This window comes from Nelumbo lutea, chromosome 2, assembly GCF_056320005.1.
Source record: "Nelumbo lutea isolate HS-2025 chromosome 2, American lotus-T2T, whole genome shotgun sequence".
NCBI lineage: Eukaryota > Viridiplantae > Streptophyta > Magnoliopsida > Proteales > Nelumbonaceae > Nelumbo > Nelumbo lutea.
The window spans coordinates 114,002,597-114,019,709 of record NC_142685.1 but is presented as its reverse complement, the minus strand read 5'-3'; the positions used below and the strand labels follow the sequence as shown (position 1 = coordinate 114,019,709).

General features: G+C 38.9%; 1 protein-coding gene across 12 annotated transcripts in view; it reads left to right on the top strand.

Moving 5' to 3' along the window:
• The window catches only part of LOC148872951 (uncharacterized), an 81,442-nt gene extending 67,212 nt beyond the window's left edge, over nt 1–14,230 (top strand). For 5 of the 12 annotated variants that reach the window (XR_016107621.1, XR_016107619.1, XR_016107622.1 and 2 more), the window contains 6 exons: nt 625–903; nt 991–1,125; nt 1,212–1,393; nt 12,571–12,669; nt 13,447–13,629; nt 13,834–14,230. Coding sequence is in view for 5 of the 12 variants with exons in the window: in XM_088971762.1 (XP_088827888.1) it covers nt 625–903; nt 991–1,125; nt 1,212–1,393; nt 12,571–12,637 (663 nt within the window). In the remaining 7 variants the exon portion in view is untranslated. Of the gene's footprint in view, nt 1–624; nt 904–990; nt 1,126–1,211; nt 1,394–12,570; nt 12,670–13,446; nt 13,718–13,833 lie in introns of those variants that run through there. The other 7 variants (XM_088971762.1, XM_088971764.1, XM_088971765.1 and 4 more) reach the window with 3 other exon arrangements.
• Nucleotides 14,231–17,113: the final 2,883 nt, after the last annotated feature.

The window sequence follows — 17,113 nt, the reverse complement described above, 5'->3', positions numbered from 1 at the left end:
GACCCTTCCTTGATTCTTGAGGGATACTACAATGTAACATTTTCTAATTTCTCCTAGCGTACTTATTTGACATAAATGAACAGCTAATGTACACAATTGATGCTATTTTGCTTGAAAAATGTTGCTTTGTTAACAATTTCTAGACCCTATATGTGCTTAACGTTAGAATTAAAACAATACGTTAGAATTTTGGGCACGCATCCAATTCTGACCCTCATGTTTGTATCCATTCAACACTGGCTTTGCCAGGTCTGGATATGAATGTTCAGGAACTTATATGAACCTGGCTGGTTGGCCTTACCCAGGAATGCTCCTTCAGAATGGATCTTGATGTCAACTATTCTACTTACCCCAACTTTACATGTACTAAATCTCACCAAGTGAATTCTAGGAAATTTTAAATCTCTGAATGTGGAATGTATGATAGTTCTGGTGTTGTTGACTTTCTAGTTTTCTTTTTTCTTTGTTTCCTAGACCAGTAAGGTAGTAGCAGATCAAAATAGTTTAAACTAAGAGTAATAAATATAGTGAAGTGGAATTTCTTGCTTTCTATGGTATGTAAGAAGTTAGCATGTAAAAATTTCTGGAACCATGGTCTGATCTATTTAAGTGCTTGCATATCAGGTTGGAGGATCTGGTTCTTTAATAGAACCTGCCCAGGCGCCAAGAGATACTGACCTCTCTCCTGGACAACCATTGCAGTCCAATCAACCTTCACTTGGTTTGGGTGTCATTGGTCGAAGGAGTGTTTCTGATCTTGGTGCAATTGGCGATAACCTCAGTGGATCCACTGCAAATTCTGGTGGAATGCATGATCACACATACAATATGCAGATGCTTGAGGCTGCATATTACAAGCTTCCCCAACCCAAAGACTCAGAACGTGCAAAGAGCTATACTCCAGTATGGGAATTTCTGTTCTATACTTTATTTTTACCAAGACTTTATTTCAAAATTAACTGGTAGATAATTTTGTTTTTCTGCTTACAGAGACATCCTGCAGTAACCCCTCTGAGCTATCCTCAAGTGCAGTCACCCATTGTTGATAATCCTGCCTTCTGGGAACGCTTAGGTGTTGATACTATGGGAACTGATACCTTGTTCTTTGCATTTTACTTTCAACAGGTGCGATGTTTGCTTATATTCTTTTTCTTTGTTGCTGTATGATTTTATCATTTTGGGCTTGTTCTTAAGCTAAATGCAATTAACAGAATACTTATCAGCAATACTTGGCTGCAAGAGAGTTGAAAAGGCAATCATGGAGATACCACAGGAAATATAGTACATGGTTTCAACGTCATGAGGAACCCAGAGTCACAACTGATGAATGTGAACAGGGGACTTATGTGTACTTTGATTTCCATATTGGCAATGATGACTTACAACATGGGTGGTATGTTTACTGTATCTCATACCTTTGCCAAAGGGAATATAACTTTGTTGTTGAGTTGGTCCGAGTTGTTTTTTATTTAGTTAGGAAGTTGTTGGGCTTTAGGCCCATTAGTTTATGTTTTTTTAAGTTGTGACTGTTCAGCTATATTAGTAGCTGCCCTACTAAGGGCATCCTTGTAATATCTCATCCTTTAAGTTAAGTATAAATATAATGAGAGGTAGGCGGCTAGGGTTAATGTTACAATCCTGGTTGACTTCCTACTCTTTTCTTCTCCTTTCTTCTCTATTGCTGAAATCTTCATCTTCCCCCTCTTTCCTTTCACAAGAAACTCGACTAAATCTGCAACTAGTGATTTATACTTGGTATCAGAGCGGGCCGAAGGTTCCTCGAAGTTGTTCTCTCATGCAGCCCTAGATCGGCCGACTGCATGGTGATTTAAGAGGCTGATCGAAGCTCTCAGGTAAGCCCAGTTTTTGGATTTTTTTGGTGGATCTGTGTGCCCTATAGCTGGTCTAGGGTTTCTCATCAAAATCAGGAAAAAGTGGAGAAAGGGGAAGAGTCTTGTTTCTGTTGGACTCTTCAATTTTGACCTAGGAAGTGGTGCCCTAATTTTTTAGGGTTCCTTGGAGTTTTTTGTAAGGGGCGATTCAAGTCCTACTTGATTTGGAGGCTTCTAGAGAGAGCGACTACCTCTTCTCTGTCTTCTTCCGTCCCACAGAAAAGGAATCTTTTGTGGGAAGAAAGTCTAGGACACCAGAAAGGTGTTGTTGGTTCCAAAAGGTGTTTTGTTTGATCTTGTTGCAAATTTCAGTTATTTTCTTTACAATTTTTGAGAAGCATGGAGGGCCACAGAGTTGAAAATAAGCCCGGGAGTGAAATGGGACTAGTGGGAGGAGGTGTTGGAGACCCTTTCGGGGCTGAGACCATTACTACAGTTAGGTTGGATGGTGCAAATTACTTAGAATGGTCACAATCTGCAAAGGTGGCCATTGGTGCTAGTGGGAAATTAGGGTATATCACTGGTGAAGAGGTGAAACCCGAAACTAGCAACTCCCGGTGGGTACAGGAGAATTATATGGTGATGACTTGGTTGTGTAATTCCATGTTGTCCCATATAAGTAAAATTTTTTTATGGGCAAATACGACTAAGGAAATATGGGATGGGGTTGCAGAAACCTATTCACAGAGGAAGAATGTTGCTAGGGCTTATCAGTTGAGAAATCAGATTATTTCTATAAGGCAAGGAGATAGACCTATTGCAGCCTATTTTTCAGCCCTTAAAACCCTGTGGCAGGAGATTGACCATTTAGAGACATTTGCTTGGGAAACCACTAAGGATGCAACTACCTATCGGAAACATCTAAAGAAGTATAGGGTGTTTGAATTTCTTGCTGGCCTTAATCCTGAGTATAATATTGCACGACAACACCTTCTTTCCAGGGACAATGTTACTCTCTCCCAGGCATATGCCTTTGTGTCAGGGGAGGAGTGCAGGAGAGATGTGATGATGAAAAACCTTATTCCTGATCAGTCTGCCATGGTAAGTGCTATGAAACCTAAACAAAGTGGAGATCGGGGTGGCAGTGAAATCAAGAAGGAAGACAAAAGAGATTTGATATGTGACTACTGTAAGAAGCCTAAACACACAAGAGATACTTGTTGGAAGCTTCACCCACATCTTCTGCCGACTAGATTGAAAAATAAGAAGGGAAATGCACACATGGCAGTTACTGGTGACATTCCGTCCCCTCCTACTACAGCTGCTCTGGAGTCTATTGTAGCTGCTGCAATAAGGGCCGAACTTGAGATGTATGGGCTACTTCTAAACCGGCGGGATACAGCTAGTTCCAGTTCAGCCGCAAGCGGACAACAAGGTACAGGTGGCACTGGTGGAGTCCACTCTACTTCCTTTGCTCACATAGGTAGTTCGCACGTTACTACAAATGACCCAGAGCTCTACTATTTTTTCAACTTACCAGCTCTGTTCTGGTAGAGATAAGGTCTCCACAGCTGATGGATCCCATGTTCCTATTGCTGGGAAGGGATTTGTCAAGATTAGTGATTCTATTTCTCTACCCTCTGTCCTTCACGTTCCAAGATTGAGCACTAATTTGTTATATGTTAGTAGTTTGACTAAGAACCTGAACTGCTCAGTAATTTTTTCTCCTGGTCATTGTATTTTGCAGGATCTAGATTCAAAGAGGACGATTGGGAGTGGTCGTGAAGTAAATGGAATCTACCTCCTGGATGTACTTCCCCCTCATCAGAGTCATCATGTCAGCAGGGATAGTGAGTCAGGGTCAGAGGGTCAAATTATGCTTTGGCATAATCGTTTGGGCCATTTACCTTTTTCTTCTTTGAGTTTTTTGTTTCCAAAGCATTTAGAGTCTGTTAGTTTGTCAAGTCTAGAGTGTGAAGGTTGTCAACTTGGAAAGCATTGTAAACATTCATTTAAACCTAGTAATAAAAGATGTTCTACTTTTGATGTTAATTCATTCGGATGTGTGGGGCCCTTACCATGTTCCTTCTATGGGAGGCTATCGATATTTTCTCTTAGTTGTGAATGATTTCTCACGATACTCTTGGATTTACCTTATGAGATCCCGCAATGAAGTACCATCCTTGGTGAGGCAATTTCATCAGATGGTGCTAACACAGTTTGGAACAAGAATAAAGGTGTTGAGATCCGACAATTCCATGGAATATTTTGTAAGACACCTTGCCTCATATCTGTTAGAATATGGTGTTGCCCATTAGAGCAGTTGTCCCTATAGTCCACAACAGAATGGTGTTGCAGAAAGGAAGAACAGACACATTGTTGAGATTGCAAGAAGCATGATGATCACATCTACAGTTCTCACAGTAGTATATCTGATTAACAGGGTGCCCTCTCGTATACTTGGATTCAGCACCCCATTCAGTCTCCTTTTTCCTTAGGGGGAGATGTTTCATATTCCTCTCAGGGTGTTTGGGTGTGTCTGCTTTGCACATATTCCTCTCAAGGAGACAGTTGGATGTAGATGGGTTTACACAGTAAAATATAAGGCATATGAAAATATAGAAAGGTACAAGGCAAGACTTGTTGCAAAAGGGTACACATAGACCTATAGCATTGATTACTTAGAGACCTTTGCACCAGTTGCAAAGATGACCTCTATTCGGATACTTCTTTCTCTTGCTGCCTCATACTCTTGGCCCTTGTTTCAACTTGATGTGAAGAATGCTTTCCTAAATGGGGATCTGCAAGAAAAAGTGTATATGGATCTTCCTGTTGGTTTTTACAATGATATTGAAAAGTGTAAGGTATGCAGGCTTAAGAAGTCACTTTATGGCTTGAAACAATCTCCCAGAGCATGGTTTGACAGATTCAGAAAGGCCTTGATTGCTTTTGGCTACACTCAGACTCAATCCGGTCACACTTTGTTTGTGAAGCAAAGGGGATCTTTGGTGTCAGTCCTAATTTTTTATGTGGACGATATTGTTGTCATCGAGAATGATCCGAGTGAGATTGATGGTCTGAAAAGGAACCTACATAAAGAATTTGAAATTAAGGATCTTGGAGAACTGAGATACTTCTTAGGCATTGAAGTTGCAAGATCAAAACATGGAATTTTTCTCTCAAATGAAGTATGTCTCGGATCTTCTTCAAGAGACAGGGAAGCTTGGAACAAAGGCAATCAACACCCCTATTGATCAAAACCATAAAATCAGTGCATCAGAAGGTGAACCGGTAAAGAACATTGGGAGATATCAGAGACTTGTGGGTCGGCTGCCATACTTGTGTATGACAAGACTAGACATTTCCTATGCAGTAAGTGTAGTAAGTCAATACATGCATGCTCCACAAGTCCAGCATTGAGAGGCAGTTGAGAGGATTCTTGCTTATCTGAAGGGACACCCGGGCAGAGGCATATTGTTTACTGATCATGGATAGTTGAAACTAGAGACTTATATAGATGCAGATTGGGCAGAATGCCTTGATGACAGGAGATCAACTTCAAGAGTGTGCACCCTTGTTGGGGGTAACCTTGTCTCATGGAAGAGTAAGAAACAAAAAGTGGTGGCAAGATCAAGTGCTGAAGCCGAATACAGGGCCATGGCACATGGAGTTTCAGAACTTCTCTGGATCCATTCCCTGTTAGAAGAAATTGGTGTATAAGCAGAAGAACCTATGATGCTATACTGTGATAACCAGGCAACAATTAACATTGCCCATAACTCAGTCCAACATGACCGAACTAAGCACATTGAAGTGGATAGACATTTTATCAGAGAAAGGGTAACTTTTGGAGAAGTTTGTCTTCCATACATTGCTTCTGATCTGCAGCTCGCTGATGTTCTCACAAAAGGTGTTGCAAAGAACAAGCTGGAGCATAATCCACGCAAGTTGGGATTGTGTGACATTTACTCCCGACTTGAGGGGGAGTGTTGAGTTGGTCCGAATTGTTTTTTATTTAGCTAGGAAGTCGTTGGGCTTTAGGCCCATTAGTTTATGTTTTTTTAAGTTGTGACTGTTCAGCTATATTAGTAGCCGCCCTACTAAGGGCATCCTTGTAATATCTCATCATTTAAGTTAAGTATAAATATAATGAGAGGTAGGCGGCAAGGGTTAATTTTACAATCCTGGTTGACTTCCTATTCTTTTCTTCTTCTCCTTTCTTCTCTACTGCTGAAATCTTCATCTTCCCCCTCTTTCCTTTCACAAGAAACTCGACTAAATCTGCAATTATCGATTTCTACTTTTGTAATGATTTATCAAGTTGAAATTTTTGTGCAAAGCTTGTTCATGTTATTTAGATGCTCACAAGTAGGGTTTATCGTTGCTAGCCTGGATCCTTGAAGTCCAGGTGCCAGGCCTGGCCTGGGTTCAGCCCATGATCACCCTTACTGACAAGGCACTTGAAAGCAGTTTTGTGAATGTAGTCAGGTGATGACTAGTCATGTCTAAATGCTGACTAGTTGACCACAGAAAAATCATAGATTTATGATATTAGTGCAATCTCATGTATAAACTAAAATAGATTTCGTATATGCAATAAAAGAATGATATAGAACATTTAGTTTGGATAGACTGAGCCGGGGATTGACAGTCTTTGTTTCTTAGAGAGAGATTGCAACCTTGACTATTTGATGTGGTCCATCTGTGTAACCTCATACCAGCACATGACTAAGTTGCTATAAGAAATCAAATATAAAACAGGAAACAAGAAGAGAAGGGAATGTCTTGAATGAATGCAAGAAACAAAGTGGGTAATGGCTTTTGCAACACTTTAGAAATAGCAAAAAACAAATAGTAGAAAGAAATGCATGACATGAAAAGGGTAATATATCATAAGAAATAACGTAGATCAAAAGGTGAGCAATACTAGCAGAATATTGTTTACATTGAAGTATAAAGAAAGGATAGAGTATCAGATCGGGTATTTTTCTAACAAAGAGCATTTGTGGATAACCAAGTTTTGGTTAAAATTCTGTTTTGGCTTGTTGCTAAGGAAGGTGTTAAGAGATGAAAAATGTAAGCCACCATGAATCTGTGGAGAGAATGTTGTAGAAAAAAGGTTAATGGAGCAGCAGATGGAGAGGATGTTAGAGATGAAAAATGTAAGCCACCATGAATATGTGGAGAGGATGTTGTAGAAAAAAGGTTAATGGAGCAGCAGATGGAGAGGATGTTAATGTAGAATTTCTCAGGAAAACCACCATGAATATAAGCTTTGAGCAGAATGTAAATTTCTTTTTTGCTCTTAATGAAATAGTTACCTTTCTTGACAATGATGGGAGAGTTGGAGGAAATTAGTTGCGATAAAGAGATGGGAGAGTTTGTACCAGCAAGGAATTGAAGGTTCTGAAGATTGAGGCTAAAACTCTTATCCTGGAAAGAGTGTGAACAAGAAATGTAGCAGCTTTGAAGATTGTAGAGTTGAGGAAAGCTTCCTTGATTCTAGGCTTCTAGTAGGAAGAGCTGTTTCATGTTTCCAAAGAGTTAGAACCAGGAAGGAGTGGAAACCTAGCCGCATTGAAGAAGGTAGGAGATACTTTGCAGTTAGGAGAGAAAACAGAAATGTCCGCTTCATTGGGCTCTATGAGTATTACAGAGAAGGACGAAGACAACTTATATGTTTTCCAAAGGGAATAAATGCTTCTGTGGGTGGTTGTTACTAGCAGAGGCGGTACAGGAATATTCATGGTTCAAGATGGTGTCACAGAAGGATTTAAAGGAGACCTCGTGGAAAGCAGAGGTAGCTGAATCAAGATGCGAAGAACCTATGGAGAGCTCTAAGATGCCATTGGAAAGTGGAGAGAAAGTGCAGTATACATTAGAAGTGGTGCAGCTGAAATCTTGGGTTTATGGCCCTAAAGAATTTTGTCAAGATAAGCTGATGATTTCGGTGAATAAGGAGATTAAGTATTGGAATAGGCTGGCGGAAGACATTGAAAGGGTAAAGTGTATTGAAGAATTGGAGTTTGTTCCATTTGAGACTAACAAGGCATTGTTAATCTGTCCACAGTGGCAATCAGAGTTTGTAACAAGATCAGTGGAGACTGAATTAGGCCTGATCACGATTCAGCGTTGGGCCTTTTCTAGCAATGAAAAATTCTTGGAGTCAACAACCACCATCGACCTGAAACTATTGGGACTCACTTTCCATCTTTGGTCAGAGGAGGTTATAAGTAAGGTGTCGAAGTGGAGAAGAACTAGATTCCTTTAATTCTTCAGACCTTCAAGCAGTGAGAATGAAATTGATTGGGGCAAAGACGGAAAAGATACCACAAATGATAGAGGGGATGGCCTTCAAGGTGTGGATAGCTTCTTCCATTGAAGCCTGATGGTGGAAGGAAGGGTGTGCCAGTGGGGAAGAGGACTCTAACAAGAAAGAAGACAGACCATGTGGCAGAACGCGAGAGGTTGCGCAACAAGGAAAGTTGGGAAGCACAAGTAAGGAGACAAAGAAGCTTGAAAGGCAAAAAAGATGTGCTGCAATATTCTAAATTTATTAGAGGATCTTACCCTTAGCCTGATGATCGAAGGGCCTAGTTTAAAACCTTTGCATAGGTGGTTTTACTATGGTTTTTTTTCAAGATTGTTAGGTAGTGCTGAAAGATGATTTGATGTGGGCTTTTGATGAATTTTTTTGAAAGGGGAATAATAAATCTAGGATTGAACTCTACCTTTATTGCCTTGATTCTTAAAAGAAATGGAGCCGACCATCCCAAGGATTTTAGACCTATCGGCTTGGTGAATAGGTAAAGTGTTGGCTCTAAGAATTCAGGAAGTTCTCCCCTGCATTGTTACATCCAATCAAGGGGCTTTGTGTAGAATAGGTAAATCACTGATCAAATTCTAATTGCTAATGAATGTGTTGAGGAAATGAAGAGATCAAGGAGAAAAGGAATAATCTGCGAACTGGACTTGGAAAAGGCTTATGATTTAGTTGATTGGACTTTTTTATTGAGGTTTTGAGGCAATGTGGATTTGGTGGGAGGTGGTGTAAATGGATTTTGGGGTGCTTAAATACTTGCCATTATTCAATTTTAGTTAGTGGCACAGTGGCAGACTTCTTTCTAGCTAAAACATGAGATAAGACAAGGAGATCCCCTTCCCCCCTTTCCATTCACACTTATAGTTGATGCTCTAAGCAGAATCATATTGGATGTGCCATTTCTAAGATGTTTGGAGTTCGTTTTTTGGTTGCACGGTCGACCATTTGTCAGGTACGATTTACTCAACCATTAACGTTGTGATAAAAAATATATTAAAATTACACATAAAATCCAAACCGACCCATTACAAGTGAAAGAAGGTGGAGAGTGGGAAAAGGTGGTGTCCCTATTACCCATTTACAATCTGCAGATGATACCATTCCCTTTTCTGAAGGAAATGAGCTGGAATGGGTAAGAAATTAAAAGCTTTCAGTGCAGCTTTTTGGAAGGATGTCAAATCTAAAGATTAATTTTGGTAAGAGCTGTGTAGCTGGAGTCAACATGGGGGAAGGGGAGCTGGCAGAATGTGCAGAAATATTAAGTTGCAGTGTTGTGTCTTGGCCTCTAACCTATCTAGGCTTGCCCCTTTTAGCTAATCCAAAAGAAGTTGGGTTTTGGGAAGTGTTAGAGAGGTTCTCCAAAAAGTTAGCTATCTAGTAGAAAGGATATTTGTTGTTAGGTGGGAGGGTCGCTTTGATCAGTTAAACCCTAGCTAATCAACCTGTTTATTATTTGTCAGTCTTCAAGGCTCCACTTAGTGTTTGTAAAAGAATAGAGAAGATGAGGGATTTTTTATTGTGGGAGCTAAGGGAGGAAAAGAAAGATCACAGGATAAATTGAGAGATTGTGTGCAGAACCGGATGGGTTTAGGGAATATACAGAAAAGGAACATAGCTCTACTTGGGAAGTGGCTACAGAGATTGCCTCAAGATATTGATAATTGTGGACAAAAGTGATGGTGAGCATTCATGGGCTCTTAGACAATGGATGGAATGCTGGTCTGCTGCCTAAGGCAACCCGGAACTCACCTCGGAAGGCTATCAGTGCAACCCTACCTTTGTTCCTCCCTTTTATCAGGTACAATCCTTGTAATGTTAATGGTATAAAATTCTGGGAACATGTTTGGGTTGAGACCTCCCCTCTAAATGATCAATTTCCCTTGCTATATGCCCTTTCAAGATTTAAAAATGAGCCAATATCCAAGTTCTTTGTTCAGTCATATTCAAACAATGGGGTCAACTGGAATTTGGGTTTTTGAAGGGATATCAGAGATTCAGAGCTTCAGAGTGTGCTTAACTTGTCGCACTTGTTAGAGGGAGTGTCCTTACCTGATAGCCAAATTTGAACTTGTACTACCTCTGGTTCTTTCTCTTTGTTCTTTCTTCAAAACTTTGTTACAGCCCTCCTCTAGTACTCTGCATATTTTGCTGCAAAAGAGGTGTGGTGCAGACCTATTCCACCAAGGATTGCTGCTTTTTGTTGGGAAGTTGTACATGGAAAGAGTAACACCCTTGATTTACTTAAATGAAAGTGGCCTAGTTGGTGTTTATCCCCTTACTGGTGTGTGTTATGTAAGGCTGATGGTGAGAGTTGCTATCACTTATTTATTTCATGTTTTTTTATTACCTTTGTTTGGGAATGGTGCTTTTCTTTGATTGGGTGCAGGTGGAATCCTCCTACGGATGTACAAAGCATGTTTGATGCAACTACTTTCTCTTGACTGCAAAAGAGGGGAATTATGTGGAGATGCCTAAGAGCAGCTACTCTTTGGATGATTTGAGAGGAGCGAAACTCAAGGATTTTTTTCTGGATAAAGAAGTAAATAAGTATTTGAAGCAGTTAAAATAAAAGTGGCGCATTGGTTGAAGTCCTTGGAGGGTTTCTCATGTGTTTCAGCAAATGATTTACTAAGAAACTGGAAGGCAGTGGCGGATTCATCTGTTCATAAGATTGTCACAAGTCACCATTGGAGCCCACTGGATAGAGGATTTATTAAACTCAATTTTGATAGTAGTTGCTTAGGAAATCCAAGACCTTCTGGCATTGGAAGTGTATTTAGAGATGAGGGTAAGATCATTGCCCTATATTCTGGACTGGCTGGGGAAGGAAATTCATTGAGAGCAGAAGTAATGGCTGTAATGGAAGCTGAAGGGTGAGAACAATGAGTCAGCAAGCTAATTGTCGAGGGAGATCCAACATTGGTGATCACTTGCCAAGCAGGTGGCTAACTAGAGATATGGAAGTAAGGATAGGGTGGGTTACGCAGAATGCTAATGCTGTAGCTGATGCACTTGCCAAACAGTGGGTTGAGAGAGGTTCTTTGTTTTGGGCACAATTGCAAGGAAGTTGGGGCACTTTGGGGGAGAGATAAGAGGTTTTATCTCTAACGACAGTTTTCAAGGCGCCAAGGCCAGCTAGGTGATAGGGGAGCGCCTTGTAATCTAGGCAATGAGTTTTTTAAAATAAAAAATATAAATGCTAGGTAGATCCCTAGGTTTCATAGTAATAAGTAGCGATCTTTAACCAATAATCACCGTAATTCTCATGAAATAAGTATAAGCCCCATATCAATAGATAGAAAGTGAGCATACTTATGAGTAAAAAAATAAGAAAGGAAATAAACATACAAAACATAAAGGTTGAGCCCTTGTTTTGGTCCTAAGAAGTCCTATTGATTGCTCTTGTGTGTCAATTGGATAAAACCTTCAAGTTATTTTTTACTTATCAATCCAGGTTTTAAACTCCTAAAGGGTTCAAGAATATGTCAATGCCTTGTGTCTCGATTGAACCCAAACAAATAAGAAAATAACAAAAAGAAACTAGTATAAGAATAACGATATTAATGCTATAAACCCACAATTTGAATAATTTAGTGTAACAATATCTATTGTACAACTACTGTTAACATAAGATATAAATATGTAGGTGTTTGGGGGAGGCGACCCTCCAAGAATGCCTTATTGTCTAGGCGTCGCCTTGACAACAATGTCTCACGAACTTTAAACTGTATTGAATCAGTAGTACTTACTAATATTTGCTCTTATTAATAAAGTTTTGGAGTAATTGATAAAAAGAAGAAATAGTTACCTTTCTCAAAAAAAAAATTCTTTGTAAGTGGGTACCACTTCGAGGGAAAACTGGGAAAAATAATATCTAAGAATTTATGAAAATCTAAATTCTCAAAGAAATTAAATATTTCAAAAGGCCCATTAACCGGTTGGTTTGAGAATCATCTTATTTAAGACAAAGGATGTAGTAAGTTAAACTATTTTGACTCTTAAACATCATAGCTACAACCTAGAGTATCTTAAATCATCTATTTAAACATCAACTTCAAGGTTAATATGTCAAACCAGGGGTGCAATACAGGTTCCTAATTTGAACAATTTACATGCATCGAGCTCAATCTTTCGGGCCAGGCCCATTCAAATATACAAGTGAGGTGAGGTTCACCCCACAAAATGAGCCTTACCTGTGAGGTTAGGCAATCTTTTGTTTCATTCAAAATCTGATTCTTTTGTTCCATGGATTGTTGAAAACCATGGGAAGGATTTTATGGACTTCGTAAGTGTTGGTCTTGTTACATTTAATTAATGAGGATGAACTGATTTAATATCCAGTCTTGAACAAGGTCTTGGTTTGTATTCCAAATCTGGGAACTCTGGTACTCATGACTTGTCAATGTTCATATGCAGGTGCCAAAGGATTAAGACTGAATTCACTTTTGAGTACAGTTACCTTGAAGATGAGCTTGTTGTATAGAGTACCTGCAGAAAACGAAGAACCACATACATGTAAAGTGAAACTTTCAGTATGCAAAACTTGGAGTGTCATTATAATCTCATCTCTACTTTTTATTCTCGTTTTGGTTTAAAGCAGTAATTTTGATGCATCATAGCTGGTGTATAATATTTCTTTATAACTAGGGCAGATAACAGATTTTTTTATAAATCACTAGTAAACATGGCATGTCATCAACAAAGTTCTGGTCCTCCTTTATTCCAAACTTCTCAACCCATGGTTGAACCAGCAGTTTGACCTGTAACCTGGCCAGATGTCTGTTTCACCCCTGTCGCAAAAAAACAAAAAATAAAGACCTGGTAACTCAGCAGGTTCAATCGCTGGCCCATTTGACCCTGTTAATGGATCATATGTCAATAATTCTCACGGAGAATTATTTTATCACACTTATTTTTGTTTAACACTGTGCAGCCTTACCCTTTCACGGAGAAACTGTGCAAGGTTAAGGCTGCATACGTCTATCCCTCCTCAGACCCTACATTGGTGGGAGCCTCGTGCACTGGGCTGCCTTATGGTAAATATATAACTATTCACTATCTTTTTTGTTTTTCTTCTCCTTTTCTTTATGCACTCGTTATTTTACGGTGGTTGTTCCTCCACTGGAGTAAGTTTTGGGATTTAAAAGAAAAAAATCATGTTTACAGCTACTGGAACATTATCTGGAGAAATTGTTTCTTCCCTGCCTCGTTACTTATTCCAGCACTTTTAGAAATATCTTAGAAATATCATAGATATTGGACTGCACTTACATTTATATGAATTTGTTGCAGGGAAATCGCCGACGGTTACAGACTGATTGGTTGCTTAGCAAAATGATATACATGTATATGAATTCGTTGCAGGGAAATTGCTGACGGTTACAAACTGATTGGTTGCTTGGCAAAATGATAGCCATTAACATGCTTCTATGTGGATCAGTGGATGTCCATGGTGGACTTTGTATCATTTACATAGTAAGGTTTCTTTTTTATTTTTCCTGGTATATTAATTCTAAATGAAAATCTAATTGGCTTAAATAAATTTGGATTAGTTTTTATTCTCTATCTGATTGTGGACAAGGAAGTGGGGGGGGGGGGGGAATCTACTGCACTATTTTTCCATGAAATTTGTGTTATTTATTCTGTCTCTCACTGCTTCATTTTACTTGTCATTGCAAGTTCGCCCATTCCCTCCTGTCTTGAGGGCTATAGAGGAATGGTGCAGTCGAAGGAAGCTGCTATATTGCTTTCATCACAACTTGAGATAGGGCTAGGACATCATCGCACATTCGCATGGATCTGGTTAAAAGTTCAAACCTAAAACAGGGGCAGGGTTTTCGCCCAGTCACCACTCACCATCACCAGTGGGCGTACCTTTAAAGTTTAATCCACTCTCCATGTGATGGAGGATCTTCTGGCTTTGTAATCGACCTAGCAATTGTCATTTCCTAATAGCGGGACTTGGGTTTATATATCTGCTAGTGTAGAGGCTAATCGATCGAATCCAACTATAGTGCGGAAAATGTTGCGTGAAAACTAATAATCAATCAACCAGTATCATCCGATTCATAATCAATCAACTCGCATTCATTCAAATTCACGTGGGTTTCTGATTGGTTAAAATGTTATGGGTATCATTGCCTTTCTAGCACCATGGAAATTCATAAAGCAGAAAAGCAAAATATCCCTTAACCCCATGTAAAATTGATCATTAAGGTATTAGGCATCACACTCCCAGTTTAGGGTTTCGTCCTATTATAGAAATTTTTTCCCAGTTTCTTTGCCAGTTGTGTGAAAGTTTTAAAATATTGTAACATGCCGATGCAATACATATCGATTTTAAGGGTCACTGATTTACTTGGAGCTGAATCTGGATTTGTTCCTCCACACAACTTCACAGCTGTACATTGGGTTCAGTTTGGAAGGAGCGAAACAGTACAAATGCAAATATTTACAGTATTAATACATACAAAATATTACAAAACTATGCACTCTATGTAGTTGTATTTTTTCTCCTAATTGAGCCTTAGGCTGCATTTGGTTGCAATGCAAATATAAATATGTACACCGTGTATTTATCCTTTTTTCGGTTCATGAATGTAGACATAATTCACATTTTAAACCATTTTTTGCAATTATCTTGTTTTTTGAAATTGGTGCAAAGTGTGGGCCCATCATTAAATGCTACAACTATCTTATGACTCTTGTTTCAATGCCTTAACTTTGGTCAAAAAGTTAATTATCAGAAGGGCACAAAATTGTATCCAAAAAATAGATACTCAGAGTATAAAAGTATCAGAAAATATATTTTTTATTTGATAATCATTATTTTTTTTATTTATCAAACTAGTGCCCGCAAACGCGAGTCGAGGTACATAAATACCCCAATTCAGCGTTTGTATCACAAACAAATGGAGCCTTAGACTCAATTTAAAAAGAATACAAAACACATGTACTAAATAAATAGAGTTTCGGTTGGGATGATACAAATACGGAAAATGTTGAAAGTGTTGTAACGTTGATGTCAGAAGTATGAGCAAATCCGGTTTCAGTTGGGATGATATAGTGGTTTTAAACGACTGAAGAAGTCATATCATAATCTCTTACAATTGTCTAATAAAAAAATTTTTAAAATAGAGTTTCGGTTGATCGGAAGATAGCTTTTGCCTTCAATATTGGAAGTAGATTGCGGCTAGCAAATTGAAAATCATATTATAAGGTTGGAAGGTCGCAATTATCAGCCTAAGTTGATTCTGTTGAATTTGGACTAATCGCTGGCTTCACCTGTACTCAACTATCACCGGATCCGAATCTTGATGGATCCATAATCCATAATTCTTTTCAATCTGATTATGTATAGTTATTGATATCCATGTCCTTAATTAAATACGATTTGAAACCCCATACACTGACACACTGACCAATCGAGTTTAGTTTTTCATTGGACGATGCAGCTAATGTGCTTTGCTTATTCATTAATCAACCATTAGCGTACCTTTTCTCAATTTGATTAAATTTGGTCCAATCTGATCAGGTTCAATCCAATGCGTTGAATATTTTGGAGCATTTGGATCAGTCCAATTCAATGTTTGGACTGTTCAACTGTTTAAATTGGTTTTAACTCAAATTTGGTCCATTGACACCTACCAATGGATTAGTAGATATTGATTCAATTTGACCCAATCCAATGGCTGGGCCATGTCTAATCCAATCCAATAAATACTTTAAACCATTAAGTTTAGACTGGCCAAATTCAATGTCTTATGGATAAATCCAGATCAGAACCCAGAACCCAACTGCTTCCTAGTTCCAACAGAGCTCAATACCGGTGGTCTGATGGATAAATCCGGATCATTACCCATACCCAATTATCCGGTCCCAAAATTGGGCCAACCCTTTCAAAGGTTGGACCATGGGCTCAGAATTCAGATGGTCTTGGAACTGTTAATGTTGATGCATGGTTTTCAAAATCAGACCGAACTGGACGGTCAGACAGGAAAAACTAGGAACCAGTCAGGTCATCGGTTCTGTATTTCCCCCAAAACCAGATTTTTGCCAAAAAAATATTGATTTGTTAAGCAAATCTCTGATCTGGCATTCAAACTGTTCATTGATTTTAACTATTTTTTATTTTTTGTCAGAATGAACTAACCATTCGATTTGAAGGGACTGTTCGTCATGGAAACCAGACCTCTGAACGGTTCATGGTGTGGATCGGTTTTAAAAACCTTGAGCTGATGTGATCACTATTCACTACTTGCCAACTCTACCTAATGCAAACAATTAAAACAGGTCGGTTTCTTCACCCCGGAACCAAACAAAAGAGAGAAAAAGACAGAAGAAAACTCGGTGTTTGATGGGAGGGCGACCTCTTCCAGTCTTTTTCCTCTCTTAATAACTCTGGATCAATACACAAATAGTAGTGATTGATGAATTAAAGAGCATTGGAAATGTATTCAACAATTCAAGTACACGAGTCATTTTTATTACTAGTGGAATGGCACGTGTTCGACTGTCTGGACTGGATCAATTGGGTCATCCCTGTAACATCACAAATAAATTACCCTATTTTAAAATTTAAACTATGATTTAGAGATAACTTGGATGCAGGAACAATACTTAAAATAGTGCTAAGAAATAGGAATCCACCATCAACCACTGCCACCAACTGACCAAATTGTAAGCATTTTACAGGATACAGAATTTAAAAACTGAAACATGGGGCACCCAAAATAACTGATGAAATCACATCTTTTCTCTTGAAAAAGAAAATTAAGCATGAAACCAACATGTGAAGTTGGGGGTGAAAACTTTGAGGTCAGAAGTAGGGATGGCCACAAGTCGAAATCTTACGAGCTATTCGAGTTTGACTCAGCTTGGTTTCAACCAAGCTTCAAGCCGAGCTTGAGTTCAATTTACAAACTTTTTTTTTAATTAAGTCGAGTTTGAGTATAATAAA